General features: G+C 45.1%; 1 protein-coding gene across 1 annotated transcript in view; it reads left to right on the forward strand.

The window, feature by feature from the left end:
• Window positions 1-3,774: 3,774 nt before the first annotated feature.
• The window catches only part of ais (DExD-box helicase 52), a 54,758-nt gene continuing 39,743 nt past the window's right edge, over window positions 3,775-18,789 (forward strand). The window contains exons 1-3 of the mRNA XM_080285799.1: window positions 3,775-3,997; window positions 5,600-5,709; window positions 16,236-16,398. Coding sequence (XP_080141925.1) covers window positions 3,914-3,997; window positions 5,600-5,709; window positions 16,236-16,398 — 357 coding nt within the window. The 5' untranslated portion in view covers window positions 3,775-3,913. The remainder of the gene's footprint in view (window positions 3,998-5,599; window positions 5,710-16,235; window positions 16,399-18,789) is intronic.

Consider the following 18,789-nt stretch of genomic DNA (forward strand, 5'->3'; position numbering starts at 1 on the left):
ACTGATGATCACGCATGGACAGATCCTAGAAAAAAATGAAAAAGGCGAGTGATAGTAATGGTGCATCCCTGGGCAGCCAACGGAACTAATAAAATAAGAAATTAGTGGGTGGGTCAACTCACCTCGAATTACAAAAAGTCCTCGGGGCGATTGAGCCACATTTCAAACCAGTGTAACTCAGCACTACCTGCCTACATCAAATTTACACCTAGCGCATAAAACTACAGACTTTCTTCTCGCTGTGCATCAAATCCCAATAATATAACTTTGTCTAATTAATCACAACACCAAATTTAAAAAGTGTGTTTTAGGCAGGTGAAATTTTATACGTCTGTTCTTCTTAGCGAGTTATGCTTCCGTTTAAACTATATTCCCTGTTGTATGTTATCTTTCAGTTTACCAAATCCTATGCAAGTAACATCAGAGGTAGGCCTTTCAGACAGCAAAATTTTTCAGATAACATAAATAACCATGGGATAATTAGCAATGGCTGCAGTTGCCCCATAGGTTCAAATGGCTCAAGTAACCCCAAAAGACGCTACTACTACTACTACTACTACTACTACTACTACTATGGCTGCCACTACTACTACTACTGCTACTACTACAAATACCAATACAACTACAGTCTACTACCATTACTACTACTACTACTACTACTGCTATTACTACTACTACTACTACAAATACCAATACAACTACAGTCTACTACTACTCCTACTACAAATACCAATACAACTGCAGTCTACTACTACTACTACTACTACTACTACAAATACCAATACAACTACAGTCTACTACTACTACTGTTACTACTACTAAGAATAATAATAATAATAATTAGAATAAGAATAATAAGAATAGGGGATGAATTCCTGCCCACGAGATGACGGCATCTTCCACCACGAACGGGTATTCGGGGAGGCCCCCCTCCTCCTACCTTTGCGACAACACCTCCAGCCCCCTTCCATGTTCCGTATGTCCGACCCCCTTCACCACCTTAAGAGGTGACTGCGCCACCAGCAGAAACATCAGAACCTACAGCTCGACATTGCCCCTCCAACCCCTACAAACCAGGCAACTCGGTAGTAGTGCCAAAGCTACCCACCCCCAACAAATCCCCATGGTTTATGGGACCCTATACTGTCACCCACGTACCTAACCCTTGCCAGGCCACCATCAATGACCACAACACCCCACGTACTTACCGTAACCGCCATGTATGCCTGTTCCCAAACAACACCGCCCCACGACACCCCCCCTCCCACCCTGCCACCCACACCACCTCACCACCACCCGCCACTCCGGACCCCCCATCGGACTCATATACCTGCTATTTCACATCCTCCTCCTCCCTACCATCCTCCCCCACTCCCTCCCCTCCAGCCTGCTGCCCCGCCACATCTCAGACCTCATCTCCCGCAACCTCACCACCACCACAAGTCCAACCACCCAGCCCAGGGACCCCCAGCCCACCCCACCACATCTCCAGCACCACACACCACCCGCCGCCACCTCTACACCCGCACCGTCCCCTCCACCTCTACCCCCTCGTTCCATACCCACGGCTCGCCCCACACCACGAGCACAACCCCCAACCACCACCCCCGCCGCCCCATCACCAAACACCCAGCCACAACACCACGAGGCAGCAATCCCCTCTTACCGTCCACACCCACCCTCAAAACCACCACCACCCGATCCGGCTGCCTTTCACGCCCACCGGCCAGATACTCCACCACACCATCACCCAGTCCCCCAATCTCACCTACACCACCAGAACAAACCACCCCTACCCCCCACACACCCAACACGTCCTCCATAACACTACCACTACGCCAGGCCTAGTGGAAACTTCCTCCAGCCTCTACCCCCAGGGAAAAGAGCCGCACCTACCCTCAGCGGCCGCATAAAATCCCGACCACCTCACCAGTCGCCAGCATTCAGCTAAGAAGCACCGACCACCAGCCATGATGGTACGGCGTGTCACCTGGGCCTCAACCTACAGAAAGAAACAACCATCCGTGGAACACATCACCTCCTTCGACTCCTCCAGGAAACACGTCAGACCTCCACCCTATACGTAACATATGCACATCACCAAGACCCAGACCTAGCCACCCCCTACTGGACCACCCTCCTCCATCACCTATAACACCAGCCCACAATACCACCACCACGTAAATCTACTACCTCCAGCCACAGGGACGTGACTTTTCCCCCCAAGACGGTGGTGAAATACCCACCACGGCGAAGCACCACTTGGATGTGGCAACATCCACCCCAGGAGGAGACCACGGAGGGGCTCTGAGGGCGTGCGCGATACCTAGGGAGTATGGGCCTATGTCCCCTACTACCTTGAGCCTTTATTCCTCACAACGGACCCAGCGAGGACTACACAGTATGGGTACATTGCCCTCCAGCCAGACCAGCCCTCGCCAGGTTCGGGGTGGGGCTGAAATTTAAGTCCCAAGCAGCATCCAAGTGACAGCCATCAGCCACACCTGTGAGCAGGTGACGGCCACCAGCCGCACCCTGCCCACAGTCCACTCGGAGGATGAGGCCAGGGCAACGGCCACCAGCTGCGCCCCCTCTCACAGGACCTCGGTGACGGCCAGCAGCCGCACCTGTGGACAGGTGACAGCCATCAGCCACATCTCACTCACGGTCCTGTCCGGACGTCAGGCCCAGATGACGGCCATCATCCACACCGACAGGAGAGGGACGGCCATCAGCTGCCCTCCCCCTGTTGCCCTTAGGACCTCGGCGACGGCCATTAGCCACGCCAGGGAGAGGCACCACACCACCCGTTTCTCCCCCCCTGTGGCTTCCCTTCCGGAGGACGTCCCTGGCTTAGCCCAACCCTCCTGTGGCCAAGCGGGACACCCCTCCTGTTCTCCCCATAGAGGCAGCCCACAGGAGGAAGTATCCTGCCTGAAGGAGGTTTGGTGAGGCCCCATAGTGACCCCGGGAGTGTGTGCAGTCCAACCGGCGCCCGGGCGAGAGCACCAGCTGACGGATTCCTGCAGAAGGAGACACCGCAGACCACCCTTGACGGTGGCCCGCCTGGAGGGAGACCGCAGCCCCCGGACTCCCAGAGGTGCCTCCCAGACCCCGGGGTGTGACCTCCCCAGCCCCAAAAGACGCTGACCTCCTCCCCAGGGTGGACGCAGACAAGCGTGCCTACTCCTCTTATTCGGTCCCAGCCCTGAGGACCGGACACCCCATCGAGGCCCCACTAGAGGAGGGCCCCTCACCACGCCGCCCAGTAGCTCACTGAAGACGACGCAGCCCCTGAGGGTCGTCCCGTGCTCCCTGAGAGAAGGACACCTCCTGCACCTGGCCGACACCTGTAAAGCCCAAGACCTCAGCAGCCCAGTCGGAGTCCTCTTGTCTAAATAGTGTATTGTGTCTTACGTATACTCACTTTGTACCTAGCGGTTTGTAAACTAAGATAATACACGTGTAAGGTTGATTGACCAAAGTTTTGATGCCCTCTTCCTCTCGTAGTGTATTCTAGCTCCGGTCTTGAAAGAGAAACCCGGCTCAGCAGCTAGTGTTTTTAGAACGAGAAGTCGACCTAAAAACACCTAGTATAACAATTATATTTGTTGAGCTGAAATGAAATAAAATAGAGGAGTTATACTGCATTTGCGAGTACCAGGGAAGTCCGGCTACGGACGGTGTTTAGCAAGACTAGGAAAGCACGTATACACGTGAGGAGCGTTATTTCCTTAGTGTTTTTATTTTGGTGTTTTATTACGTTAATGAAGTTCAGTCCACCATTGTGAAGATTCAGCCTCTCAGAGATTATAATAAGATCGCCAGTGTAAATAACACAGGCCATATTTACCGGAGACATAAGGCTGATCACGTCACAATCGGTCTACCATAGAAAGTTCAGAATTGGACAATGAATTCGTATGATATATTTAAGAAACTGACGAAAGGCCTCAAGTTTAATAAGAAAAATAATAATGGCTTCAGGAGGTTTATGGTAAGTTTGTTTGGTTCTAAATAATGTAAGTCCTAACATTGACATTTATTCTGTTTAATCCACAGCCTACCGTAACATCTGGACATACCCATAGCTTGGGTGATTTTTGACATTAATGTTTTACCACAGGGGCACAGATATCCAAATTATCTTACTGAAATGGGTCTGTTATAGGTTATATGCTACATTTCATAGGTTACCACCATTACTGGGTGTTAATACAGCCAGACCCATTCATGGATGTCCATGATTCCGTAGTTTCCTGCTCTGTTGACTATCTGTAGTTGTGGCCAAGTAAAGTGTGTCATCTGCTGTCTTATGATTAATTCCATAGCGTTAGAAAACTTTATATACGGTATTCTTTTTATATGGCTTATTATGTTTTTATTTGTTTTAGTCAACAAGTGGGTTGGTGGAGGGTTAGTGCCCCTCCCCGTAAAACATCAAAGTCAAATGGCCACCCCTTACAGGATTATGGCGTCTGGCAATAGATAGATAGATAGAATAGAAAAATACCCATTTCAAAAGTCACTAGCTGGTTCATGTCCATTATTGTTGGTAATAAACATATCGTCTGCTAGGAAGTCAGAACAAGTGACCTCCCAGTTGCATGAGGTGAACTTAATATAGAAGAACGTGGCCACAGACATCCACCGTGTTATAGGGAATGGACATCCAATTTGTGCTGCACACAAAGTTCATGGGTCCCCGTGTGATACCGGTACCTGCTTTACTATCATCTACCATCTTACCATTTGCCTTACCAACTAGAGCTAAGTAGCTGCCTGGATTTCCTGGTGCATGTTTTACTTCTGGTGCCATTACCAATGTTAGGTTAGGTTAAATTTAAAACTTAATTTTTGTCTGATAGGTATGGTATTAGGGGCCTTGAAGTAGTTGTTATAGCAATCCAAGATAGTCCTAAGAATGACCCAGATGAGCCCAGTGATTGAGAAAAACCCAAATGTAGGAGGAAAATCACAAACCTAAATAAATACACAATTATTTTGTGATAAAAGTACTATAGTGTATGGTTTATAATCAGGGTTCTCTCCATCTAGTTAGCGAGCTGTGATACCTGTCTTAATCCCGAAGGTGTGGCCACAGACAGAATCCGTGTCACCTTGTTCTTAACATCAGGCTGCTCTCTCCAATTCACACCACCCTCCCAAGTGTATTTATATACCTCTCCACCTTCTCCCTAGTGCTGTAGAGAGATGCCTTTTCACAGTGGCACTGAAGCTGGTCAGCTCTGCTGCTTGGTTATGCAAACACCCATCATCTCCCTCCCTATCTCCTGAAAAGGGGAAGTTTTTGGAAAATGATAGGCTAATTTTTATATGATACCATATGGTACTTAATTGTGATACTGGTAGTTATCTTTATGATTCATTTCAGAATATTCCATTTTCCATAATGCCTTTGGACCCAAGCATTTTGTATTTGAGAGTTTGCACCATACAGCCACAACTTCCCCCATCCATCCGTTTCATCTCAATATTTCTGCCCACCTCACTCACATAGCTACACACTCCTAGTTAGTTTCTCATTCTCCATTTTTCGACTTATGTTGTTAGTAGTAACATGTTACAATTCTTTCAGGATGATCCGCCAGCTGTGAAACCTGAAAGTGATGTTAACAGTGGAGTGAACACAGAGAACAGTCAGATACACACTGAAGAAACAGAACCAATATTAGAAGGTATAGTACAGTGTGATGTTACTTGTGTTGTATATGTTGTTGGGAAGGCCCTAAGCCAGTCTGAACTTGACCCTGTGGGCTGGACTGCAAGGTGAAGTTGCCTTTCTGTTGTCCACCATCATCTATTCAGTGATATGACAGGAGTGGAAGGATGTTTGTATGGTTGCAGTACAGCTGCCTGGTTATATTGTGTTAAATTCCCCTTCCAGCACCTTCTTATTGTATATGACTGACATGTATTATTGTAAGTTATTTGATGAGTTATTTACATTCCTGATGAATAAATATGATAATGCTATTTTTCACTTAAAGTGGTTTGTGTCATCAAGAGTTATGAAGTAGCCTATTGAACATGGTTGTATGTGTCAGTTTTTTTTCACATGGTGGTGGGTGTCAGTGGTGTACAGTATGCGTGGTATTCCTAAACCTGAGCCCATTTTGTAGTACCTTGTACTATATATATATATATATATATATATATATATATATATATATATACCCCCTGGGGGTAGGGGGGTTTGTCAAGAATACTCCCCCAGTATCCCTGCTTGTCGTAAAAGGCGACTAAAAGGGTTGGCGGAGGGTTAGTACCCCTCCCCGGAAAACAACTAACTAAAAAAACAAACAAGAAGCCTCGGACAAGGACTGACCAAACGTTGACAACCAAGGACCGGACAAAGGACATTGCAATTGGAACGTGGAATGTAAGGGGAGCAAATGATGAGGTGAAAGAGAGAGAGATTGTCCAGGTGCTTGAGGATGCGAAAGTGGATGTATGTGGAATAACTGAAACAAAATGGAGAGGAGAAAGTGTGAGAGAATGGGAGTATGGATGGGGTATATGTGCAGGAGTAGGTGAGAATGAGAGGGCAAAGGAAGGAGTTTGTATAGTTGTGAGTAAAAGATGGAAGAGGAGCATAAGACAGTATGGATCAGTTGGATCAAGGATTGTGTGGGTAAAGTTGAAAGTTGGAATACAAATGTGGGCGATTGTGTGTGTGAATGCGCCAACGCAAGATCGTGCTAGAAGAGTGAGAGAAGAGTTCTGGACAAATGTAGAAGTGTGCATGGAAAAGTTTGGAAGGAATGATAGAGTGTTTTTGATTGGTGATATGAATGGTAAAGTTGGGAATGTGAAGGTGGATGGAATAGTTGGTGAGTGGGGTGTGCCTGCTGAGATAGATGAGAATGGGAGTGCGTTAGTGGACATTTGTGCTGGGACGGGGTTGGTGATAGCCAATACCCTCTTCAGGCATAAAATGATCCACAGGTATACATGGCGAGTGATGAGAAGGGTGGGTGGTGAATTGAGTGAAAGGAAGGCAATGATTGATTATGTGTGTGTGGATGAAAGGATGCGAAGATGTATATTGGATGCAAGAGTGTATAGAGGTTGGGGGAGTGGACTTTCTGACCACTACTTGGTGGTGGCCAGAGTTAAAGTTCAAGTAAGATGGAGGAATAGAAGAAGGGAAAGACGAGAGGAAGGAGTAGTTGCAAAGAGAGTGGAAAGGTTACAAGAGGATGAAAAAAAGGCAGAGTATAAGAGAGAAGTGGAGGAACGATTGGGCAAATATGAGTTGGAGCAGATGGGGGATGTGGAAGGTTTGTGTAGAATATTTACAGAAGAAATATGTGCAGTATGTGATGTGGTGTGTGGAAGGAAGAGAAGACGGAGGGGGGTGCAAGGAACAGCGTAGTGGACTGAAGAGGTGAAACGGGCTGTGGCACAAAAGAAGAAAGCATATAATAAATGGATGAGAAATAGGGGCGTGGAAGAAGTTGAGAGGCGGAAGAGAGAGTTATATGTAGAAAGAAAGAGAGAGGTGAAAAGATTAGTAAGAGAGAGTAAGAAGAGAGTGGATGAGGAATTTGGAAGGAATTTGAGTGTAAAGTGGAGGGACTGTAAGAAAATGTTCTGGAAAGAGGTGAAAAGAGTAAGACAGGGTGGAAATAAAGTTAGCAGGGGAGTGAAAGATAAAAATGGTAGATTACTAGTGGAGAAGGGAGAAAAAGTGAGCAGATGGAGAGAACACTTTAAGGAATTGTTGAACGTGGAGGATGGAAGCAATGCAAGTATAAGTGGCTGGGGAATGGCTGGGAGAAGGAGGGAGGTGAGAAGACAGGAAGAAATCAGTAGGATAGAAGTTGTGGAAGCAATGAAGAAAGTTAAATCAGGGAAAGCCCCAGGAATTGATGGAGTGTGTGGTGAAATGCTGAAGCGTGGGGGAGAGATAGTAGTAGAATGGATGTGGAAGATGTGCAGATTGGCCTGGGAGGAAGGTAGAATCCCGGAGGATTGGAAGTCAGGTATAATTATTCCCTTGTACAAAGGAAAAGGGGAAAAAGAAGTGTGTGGTAATCATAGGGGCATTTGTCTTCTTAGTATAATAGGAAAAGTGTATGGTAGGATACTTATTGACAGAGTTAGAGAAAGAACAGAGGAATTAGTTGGAGAAGAACAGGGAGGCTTTAGGAAGGGAAGAGGTTGTGTAGATCAGATATTCATTCTCAGATCTTTAGTGGAAAAGTTTCTAGAGAAGGGAAGGAAGTTGTATGCGGCTTTCATGGATTTGGAGAAAGCATATGACAGGGTGGATAGACTAGGATTGTGGAAAGTGTTAAGAATATATGGAATAGATGGGAAGTTGTTGAATGCTTTGAAGAGTATGTACGATGGTGCGAAGGCTGCAGTGCGTGTGGATAGTGAACTAAGTGAATTTTTCTCTTTGAAAGTTGGTTTGAAACAGGGATGTGTCATGTCTCCATGCTTGTTCAATCTGTTCATGGATGGGGTAATAAAAGAGGTACAAGGTAGGGTAGTGGATGTTGGAGTGGCCCTGGTGAGAGAGGATAGTGTTTGGAAACTCCCTGTACTGTTGTTTGCAGATGATACCGTGTTGTTGAGTGAAGACGAAGGAGAGCTGCAAGGCTTGGTGGATGAGTTTGAGAGAGTGTGTAAGAAACAGAACCTAAAGGTGAATGTAGGGAAGAGTAAAGTGATGGTCTTTGAGAGAGGTGAAGTCAGTGAATGTACAGCGAGGTTGGATGGTGAGGAATTGGAAAATGTGAGTACGTTTAAGTACTTGGGTAGTGTGATGAGTAAGGATGGAGGTTTGGAGGGTGAAGTGCTTGAAAGATTGATATATATATATATATATATATATATATATATATATATATATATATATATATATCTATCTATCTATTGCCAGATGCCTCAATCCCGTTTGGGGTGGCCACAAACAAATCGCCTCCAAGTCACCCTGTCCCCCTCCATTTCACTCCCCTGCTCCCAACTCACACCCCCCTCTCTCATATACCTCTCCACCCCATCCCTCCATCTCATCCTCGGCCTCCCCCTCCCTCTTCCCCCCTCCACCTCACTCACATACACTCTCTTCGTCAGTCTTTCACCCTCCATCCTCTCCACATGGCCAAACCACCTCAGTGTGTTCCTCATAACGCTTCCTATCACATATATATATCATATATCATATATCACATATATATATATATATATATATATATATATATATATATGTGGTAGGTGGGGGCACTCACCATCCACTCACTCAATGTAGTGCTGCTCTCGGGTGTCTGCCCTGTCCTCTCCTCCATCCTTCATTCCTTCCATCTTCTTCTATCTTTCTTTCCTTCATTCTTTCCTCGTCCTTCTGCCTATGGGTGACTTTACACTTCCTCTTCTGTCTTTCATTCCTTCATTCTTTCCTCTTCCTTCTGCCTGTGGGTGACTCTACACTGCGTGCAAGCCAAATGGTTTCCTGTACACCAGGAAACCATTTACTATGCTGAGTGGTAACCATATAACCAAATTTTGCCACCTGGTGGTTTAGTGGGTAATTATTGTGCTCCAATTTGATTGACCCGTTGAAGGCTTATATCCAAGGGGTGGTTGGGGTTTATTGCTCACGTAATGCCACTCAGGGATGAGTGAGGCTGGTCACTCTCATCTTAAATGTCAGGACCAACTGCCTAGCCCCGGGCTCCTATGCTCCTCACGGGGTAACATAGGATTGGATGATGGATGGATGGATATATCATCATCATCAGCAGCCATTGAGACCCACTGCAGGACCAGCCTATCCCTACCGAAGCAGGGACGATACAGCCAATGTATCTGTACCCAGTGGCTTAGGCTGTCTGGTAGAGACTGTATGTAGGGTGAGAAGTGCTTGTGAGTGTGATTGTAGTGTTGTAGTGGCTTTGGATGTGTATGTAGTCAGTGAACCAAGTATAATCGGCCCGCCTTAAGCCAATTGGGTGCAAGCATACTAGTATGCAACACTGGTTCAACCACAGCACCCCTTGTGTCCGCCAAAGTAGCAAGTGGCTTGGTGAACACTTCCCAAAGTTTTTACAACTCAGGAGGGAGGTGAACCCACACTCACCAGCATGTGAAATGCACACTCTACCACTGTACCACAGAGGCTCCATATATATATATATATATATATGAGTTATTTAAGAGGAGCCTGTGGAGTCACATGGAGAGACAGGCTGATGAATGAGGATATAAAGGAGCGTTGTGGTGTTGATGTGGATGTGATAGGAAGCGTTATGAGGAACACACTGAGGTGGTTTGGCCATGTGGAGAGGATGGAGGGTGAAAGACTGACGAAGAGAGTGTATGTGAGTGAGGTGGAGGGGGAAAGAGGGAGGGGGAGGCCGAGGATGAGATGGAGGGATGGGGTGGAGAGGTATATGAGAGAGGGGGGTGTGAGTTGGGAGCAGGGGAGTGAAATGGCTGGGGACAGGGCGACTTGGAGGCGATTTGTTTGTGGCCGCCCCAAATGGGATTGAGGCGTCTGGCAAGAGATAGATAGATAGATATATATACTGTATATATACTTATTCATTTCATTCATTCATTGCCAGACGCTATGTATCCCAAACGGGGTGGCCAAGGACTTAGAGTTAACTGTTTTACAGGGAGGGGCACTAATCCTCCACCAACCCCACTTGACACGTAGGGATTCCAACAGCATCTGGTGTTCCCAGGCGGTCACCCATCCAAGTACTAACCAGACCCAACGTTGCTTATATATATATATATATATATATATATATACCGGTGTATATATATATATATATGAGAGATGTGAGTTTTACGCCAGGTACCCCTTTTTGGGATAAGGGCTAAGGTGTTGTCCCTGGGTAGAGGACTTTGGTTTGGAGCGTGTAGCATTTTATGACCGGATGCCCTTCCTGATGTCTACCAATGACCCTTGGGTGGATTCGATCCTCCGACCCTTCGGTCAGAGCGGAGCACTCTAACCCACTGAGCCACGTATATATATATATATATATATATGTCCCCTGGGGGTAGGGGGGTTTTCAAGAATACTCCCCCAGTATCCCTGCTTGTCGTAAAAGGCGACTAAAAGGGTTGGTGGAGGGTTAGTGCCCCTCCCTGGAAAACAACTAACTAAAAAAACAAACAAGAAGCCTCGGACAAGGACTGACCAAACGATGACGACCCAGGACCGGACAAAGGACTTGGTAATGAGTACATGGAATGTAAGAGGAGCGAATGATGAGGTGAAAGAGAGAGAGATTGTCCAGGTGCTTGAGGGTGCGAAAGTGGATGTATGTGGAATAACTGAAACAAAATGGAGAGGAGAAAGTGTGAGAGAATGGGAGTATGGATGGGGTATATGTGCAGGAGTAGATGAGAATGAGAGGGCAAAGGAAGGAGTGTGTATAGTTGTGAGTAAAAGATGGAAGAAGAGCATAAGACAGTATGGATCAGTTGGGTCAAGGATTGTGTGAGTAAAGTTGAAAGTTGGAATACAAATGTGGGCGATTGTGTGTGTGTATGCACCAACGCAAGATCGTGCTAGAAGAGTGAGAGAAGAGTTCTGGACAAATGTGGAAATGTGCATGGAAAAGTTTGGAAGGAATGAGAGAGTGTTTTTGATTGGTGATATGAATGGTAAAGTTGGTAATGTGAAGGTGGATGGAATAGTTGGTGAGTGGGGTGTGCCTGCCGAGATAGATGAGAATGGGAGTGCGTTAGTGGACATTTGTGCTGGGAGGGGGTTGGTGATAGCCAATACCCTCTTCAGGCATAAAATGATCCACAGGTATACATGGCGAGTGATGAGAAGGGTGGGTGGTGAACTGAATGAAAGGAAGGCAATGATTGATTATGTGTGTGTGGATGAAAGGATGCGAAGATGTGTAAAGGATGCAAGAGTGTATAGAGGTTGGGGGAGTGGACTTTCTGACCACTACTTGGTGGTGGCCAGAATTAAAGTTCAAGTAAGATGGAGGAATAGAAGAAGGGAAAGACGAGAGGAAGGAGTAGTTGCAAGGAGAGTGGAAAGGTTACAAGAGGATGAGAAAAAGGCAGAGTATAAGAGAGAAGTGGAGGAACGATTGGGCAAATATGAATTGGAGCAGATGGGAGACATGGAAGGTGTGTGTAAGATATTTACAGAAGAAATATGTGCAGCATGTGATGTGGTGTGTGGAAGGAAGAGAAGGCGGAGGGGGGTACAAGGAACAGCGTGGTGGACTGAAGAGGTGAAACAGGCTGTGGCACAAAAGAAGAAAGCATACAATGAATGGGTGAGAAATCGGGGCGTGGAAGAAGTTGAGAGGCGGAAGAGAGAGTTATATGTGGAAAGGAAGTGAGAGGTGAAAAGATTAGTAAGAAAGAGTAAGAAGAGAGTGGATGAGGAATTTGGAAAGAATTTGAGTGTAAAGTGGAGGGACTGTAAGAAAATGTTCTGGAGAGAAGTGAAAAGAGTAAGACAGGGTGGAAATAAAGTTAGCAGGGAAGTGAAAGATAAAAATGGTAGATTACTAGTGGAGAAGGGAGAAAAAGTGAGCAGATGGAGAGAACACTTTAAGGAATTGTTGAACGTAGAGGATGGAAGTAATGCAAGTATAAGTGGCTGGGGAATGGCTGGGAGAAGGAGGGAGGTGAGTAGACAGGAAGAAATCAGTAGGATAGAAGTTGTGGAAGCAATGAAGAAAGTTAAATCGGGGAAAGCCCCAGGAATTGATGGAGTGTGTGGTGAAATGCTGAAGCATGGGGGAGAGATAGTAGTAGAATGGATGTGGAAGATGTGCAGATTGGCCTGGGAGGAAGGTAGAGTCCCGGAGGATTGGAAGTCAGGTATAATTATTCCCTTGTACAAAGGAAAAGGGGAAAAAGAAGTGTGTGGTAATCATAGGGGCATTTGTCTTCTTAGTATAATAGGAAAGGTGTATGGTAGGATACTTATAGACAGAGTTAGAGAAAGAACAGAGAAATTAGTTGGAGAAGAACAGGGAGGCTTTAGGAAGGGAAGAGGTTGTGTAGATCAGATATTCACTCTTAGATCTTTAGTGGAAAAGTTTCTAGAGAAGGGAAAGAAGTTGTATGCGGCATTCATGGATTTGGAGAAAGCATATGACAGGGTGGATAGACAAGGATTGTGGAAAGTGTTAAGAATATATGGAGTAGATGGGAAGTTGTTGAATGCTGTGAAGAGTATGTACGATGGTGCGAAGGCTGCAGTGCGTGTGGATGGTGAACTAAGTGAATTTTTCTCTTTGAAAGTTGGTTTGAAACAAGGATGTGTCATGTCTCCATGGTTGTTCAATCTGTACATGGATGGGGTAATAAAAGAGGTACAAGGTAGGGTAGTGGATGTTGGAGTGGCCCTGGTGAGAGAGGATAGTGTTTGGAAACTCCCTGTACTGTTGTTTGCAGATGATACTGTGTTGTTGAGTGAAGACGAAGGGGAGCTGCAAGGCTTGGTGGATGAGTTTGAGAGAGTGTGTAAGAAACGGAACCTAAAGGTGAATGTAGGGAAGAGTAAAGTGATGGTCTTTGAGAGAGGTGAAGTTAGTGAATGTACAGCGAGGTTAGATGGTGAGGAATTGGAAAATGTGAGTACGTTTAAGTATTTGGGTAGTGTGATGAGTAAGGATGGAGGGTTGGAGGGTGAAGTGCTTGAAAGGGTACAGCAGGGAAGATAGGTTGCTGGTTCCTTGAAAGCAGTGATAAGAAACAGAGAAGTGAGCATGGAAGTGAAAAAGTTACTACATGACAGTATTGTGATACCAACTCTAACGTACGGAAGTGAAGCTTGGACATTGTTGGAAGGACACAAGTCAAGAGTGAGAGCAGTGGAAATGAGTTATTTAAGAGGAGCCTGTAGAGTCACGTGGAGAGACAGGCTGACGAATGAGGATATAAAGGAGCGTTGTGGTGTGGATGTGGATGTGATAGGAAGCGTTATGAGGAACACACTGAGGTGGTTTGGCCATGTGGAGAGGATGGAGGGCGAAAGACTGACGAAGAGAGTGTATGTGAGTGAGGTGGAGGGGGGAAGAGGGAGGGGGAGGCCGAGGATGAGATGGAGGGATGGGGTGGAGAGGTATATGAGAGAGGGGGGTGTGAGTTGGGAGCAGGGGAGTGAAATGGCGGGGGACAGGGCGACTTGGAGGCGATTTGTTTGTGGCCACCCCAAACGGGATTGAGGCGTCTGGCAATAGATAGATAGATATATATATATATATATATATATATAGATAGATATAGATATACAGTACCCTCGCATCCAACACGGTAATATTGTCATGCATGGGTCACGTGTTGGACCAAAAACGTGTTGGACAAACAACAGAGCTTATGGGGAAAAATAAATTATGTCAGCAACCCTAGGAAAAGTCACCCTAAATACCTACCATATACCTATACATATATTGGTACTATTGTAATTATAATAAATGGTACTGTGCTATGAATGATAACTAACCTTTTAGGGTAGTGTTGGTGGGCTTACTGGGAATGGAAGGTGGTATCCAAGGCTGTAGGTAGTCCTACTGGGTCCCTGGAGGATGGCTGCTGGCGTCACTAGCGGGTAATGGCTGCTGCTCCTCCTCAACCTCCCTCATAAATCCTTCGAAATCACAATCAGAATCACTATCTTCGTCCACAGCCATGGAAGGTCCTGCTTCTGCCTGTCCTAGCACTGTGTAAGCCTTCACTGCTGCCAGGATCTTGTCTTGGTTTTTTATTATGGTCCTCACGTTGGCTTCATTCATGTCGTAGGCCTTGGCAGTGTCAACTTTCCTCTCCCCTTTCTTCTTCCTCTCGATGCTTTCTAGCATGGTGGCCTGAGGGAGGTGCCGACGCTTCTTGGGGTTCTCAGAAGGCTTCCTAGGCATCGTGAGCAGGGTAAAATGCAGTAACAAGGGCAGAAAATGCAGCAAGAAAAAAAGCACCTTCCAATGCGAATTATGCAACTGAGTGATGCTGTGGCGGGAGAAATGTAAACAAAACATCACGTGACAGCAGAAGCGTTTTTAATTGGGCGGCATCACGATCACGTCACGATAGTGGGCAGGCAGGGAAGGCTACTTGATCAGAAGTTTTCATTGGCTATCATCATCATGGGAATGTCCAGTATGACCGTGTTGGACCGGGGGTGATCGTGCTAGAGGTGAACTCTGCAGATTTCACCCACTTCTCGGAGCTCTGTGCGTGTTTTGCTAACACACTCGTGTTGCAGTACTTAAATCGTATTAAATAATACTAATTATTTGCTCTCCGTGCTGGAAGTGAATCGTGCTGGACTAACGCATGTTGGACGCGAGGGTACTGTATATATATATATATATATATATAAGAACAAAGGAAGGGAAAACAAATGAATAAAAAAATAATTACATTTATAATCCCTTCAGTATGATAATGTACCATATTTTACATTTTATTTCCATTACTTCTGTTTGGTTTCATTCAGCTCAGGAGGCTTTTCATTCTGGAGGAGTTGGCTTTGTTAGTCATTAACCCCTTCACTACTAGAGGTCCTTCCTTAATTGGGTAAAACCTTCTAGACTTTGCAAGTCTAGTGAGGTTAATAATCTAGGTCTTTTGGCTGTATTGTTGTAGCTGGATAAACAAAAGTGTCAAGCAACCCATAATTTTTTAAGGTGATTTATGAAATATGTTTAATTGTTAGAAGTGATGAGCCTGCATCCCATATTACTGAATGCCATCAATGTGACGTAAATGTGAGACATGTTCTGTCATCCTTACATGCTTCAGAAATAATTGTCAGAAATTCAGGGTTTGTCCAGGATATTGCACTTTCAGTTGTAACTTGAAATAATGCATCCTTTGCTGCTGTACCCTCCATGTACAAGCACATCCATCCATCCATCCAACCAGTGCTTTTTTGCCCCATTAGGAGTGTAGGGGCCTGGGGCTAGGCTACTCAGTCCTGACATTTAAGGTGAGAGTGACCAGCCTCACCCATCCCTGAGTGACATTATGTGAGCAAAATAAACCCCCACCACCCTTCAGATGTAAACTCTTATGGACCCCCTAGTTGGAGTCCCTTACCCCATAAAACCACCAGGCATCATTTGGTTATATGATTGCCATTCAGTGTAGTACAGTAAATAGTTTCCTGGTTTACAGGAAATAATTTTGCTTGTCACTCTGTGTAGACTTACCTGAAAGCAGCATTCATTCATTCCTCTCACCCAATTTTCAGATGATTATGACAGTACAGGACCAGGAGGAGATGAGGGTGGTGGGGAAGAGGGTGGAGGAGGAGTGCAATTACTGTCTGGGGTAGAGCTTGGGACTGCTGCACTAGACAGAAGGAAAAAGAAGAAGAAGAGCAACAAGGATAGTAAACAGCTTCTTCTTGAACAGCAACAAGAACAGGTTTGTATCTGTTAATAGTCTGCATTTTGATGGCTGTATTATTCAAACTGAATTTATGAAGGTGTAAGCAAGACCTTAAACAGGAGAAAGAAGAATAACAGGGACACTAACAGCCTCTTCATCAGCAACAACAGTTGCAGGTTTTCAGCAGTATACTGCGGATTTATCCCCATCATTTGAATGAGTTTGCTTTATGTGCTGGAAGGATTTTGGGTCAATTTTTACACGTTGCCCTCATCCGATTTTTTCAACCAACCTGAGTGTTTCCTGTTGTTTTTGGTGTGGTTCGATCGTTTTTCACCTTCATTTCTATCGCAAGTCGCTAGTTTTTATTGAACGTCACTAGCGACTTCCGGTGGAAAGGACCGGTCCAAATCAACAAAAATCACACCAAAAACAACAGAAAACACTCAGGTTGGATGCCTGTTATCACCTGAAATGTAATTTTTTGTGGTTCTTCCCCCTCCCCCCAGGAGTACTGGGGGACCTGTGGGAAACCAGGGTTTTGGGTGGGGGAAAAACGCAAAAGCGAGTGATTTCCTACTGGAACTGTTATCAAAATCAAACGAAAAACAATAAAATCCTTCGGAAGAAAATAATTTTAAGCTTCTTAGGGAGGTCATGATTCCTAACTGGGGGGCTTTGCCCCCCAGACCCCCCAACCATGGCTGTGCTTCCTAACTGGGGGGCTTCGCCCCCTGGCCCCCCCATGACATTAACCAAACCTCATCTAACCTAACCTAACCAAGTGTAAATGAGAAATAATGCATTTACCTAGCACTTTACAGTTCCTCGTCTTCATCTGAAGAGTCGTTTGTAGCTGTAACAGCATCTGGTGACAGGCAACAGCACAACACTTTCTGATCCTCACGTAAAATGAGACTTTTGCCTTGATTTGGGTACTTTGTTCCTGTTGATGGTAAAATACCATTCGATCGCACAAAGGCTACAGTTTTATCTTCTTGCTGGTAGAACTGTGAAATAGCAATGAAGTAATAAATTTTGCAGGCTTCCCAGTCCATGGTTGGAGACGAACTGACTTTTCTTGCGGGCCCTAGCGTGGGACATTTGAAATTCTACTTTGTGATTGGCAGATTCATGTGCTACACATGCGCTTTATCCACCCACACACATAACACGTACCAACGAACACACACAACTGTCCGACCACGGCAGGGAAAATCTCTCTCCTGTAGAAAATAATAAGTGTAATAAATTGCATAACTCATCAACGGTTGATTTAAAACAGAAGTATCATAGAAGAAAAAATGCTTAGAATTGCGGAAAGTATAAGGTAAGTTAGCATCATAGAAGAAAAAATGCTTAGAATTGCGTAAAGTATAAGGTAAGTTAGCCACTTTTGTTGTCAGTAAGTTGGGTGTAAGTACGAAATAATATCACTTGTGATTGTGGTTGGCGGAAGTAAATCGCGTGTAACTCATTTATTATCAATTTGCGAGAGAAATTTCATGGAAGAAAAGATTCCTAGAATGACCAATGGTACTAGAAAATGTTAACGAAAAGTCAAAAATCGAATGAGGGCAACGTGTAAAATTTGACCGGATTTTGTACAGAGCAGTGTATTAATGGCTCGTCACCACTGTTCTTTCCCAATCTGGTGATAATTGCTGGAGTGATTCAAGCTTGTAGGCGATATAAAGTAGTTAGGCCTGTGAGATGGACACAAGAATCCTTGGGCTTGAGTGGTGAGTGAAGGAGATTGTGGCCCATTTAGTTGTGCAAACTTTGGCTACTTCTTTGATTGATTGATTTATTTTTGTTTATTTATTTATTTATTTTCTTCCTGCTGTCTGGACTCTATCTCACCTTATCCTTAGAGGAGAAAGGTCTGAATGATGATGGTGTATATATAGTACAGCATGTCATGCTTTAACAAGAATCGTCATTGTCTTTGTTATTGTTCTTGATCACCTGAAGATGAGGTGAGGTAGGATTTGGAAACAATAAAGGAGACTGTGAAAAAGGGAGAACTATCAGCTTCTCATTCTGAGTGTGCAGATCCTACATTATTCCATTCTTAGGTGGGAAAAACAGAGATGGTGATGATGATGATGATGACAGTGGTGATGATTTATATTATGTCTAATATCTTACCTGCACACTTGAAAGCAGTAACTGCTATCCCCCAGTCACACCAAACCTTGAGCTAGTGTTATGTATTACCTTCCACTCTTCACTATCCTCTCACTGTCAGCTAACTCTCACTCACTCTGTTATAGTGTTTCTTTTACAGTTCCTTAGACTCTGGCCTCACACCAGATGTGCAGGCGGGTGTGGGTGGGAGTTTAGAATCACTGTAATTCATACAACTGACCATACTGAATGTGGATGGGTGAGAGCAAGAATTCTATGGGTTACAATGATGCAGAA

This window comes from Coenobita brevimanus, chromosome 108 (genome assembly GCF_032717465.1).
Source record: "Coenobita brevimanus isolate Jiangsu-jjx chromosome 108, ASM3271746v2, whole genome shotgun sequence".
Taxonomy (NCBI): domain Eukaryota; kingdom Metazoa; phylum Arthropoda; class Malacostraca; order Decapoda; family Coenobitidae; genus Coenobita; species Coenobita brevimanus.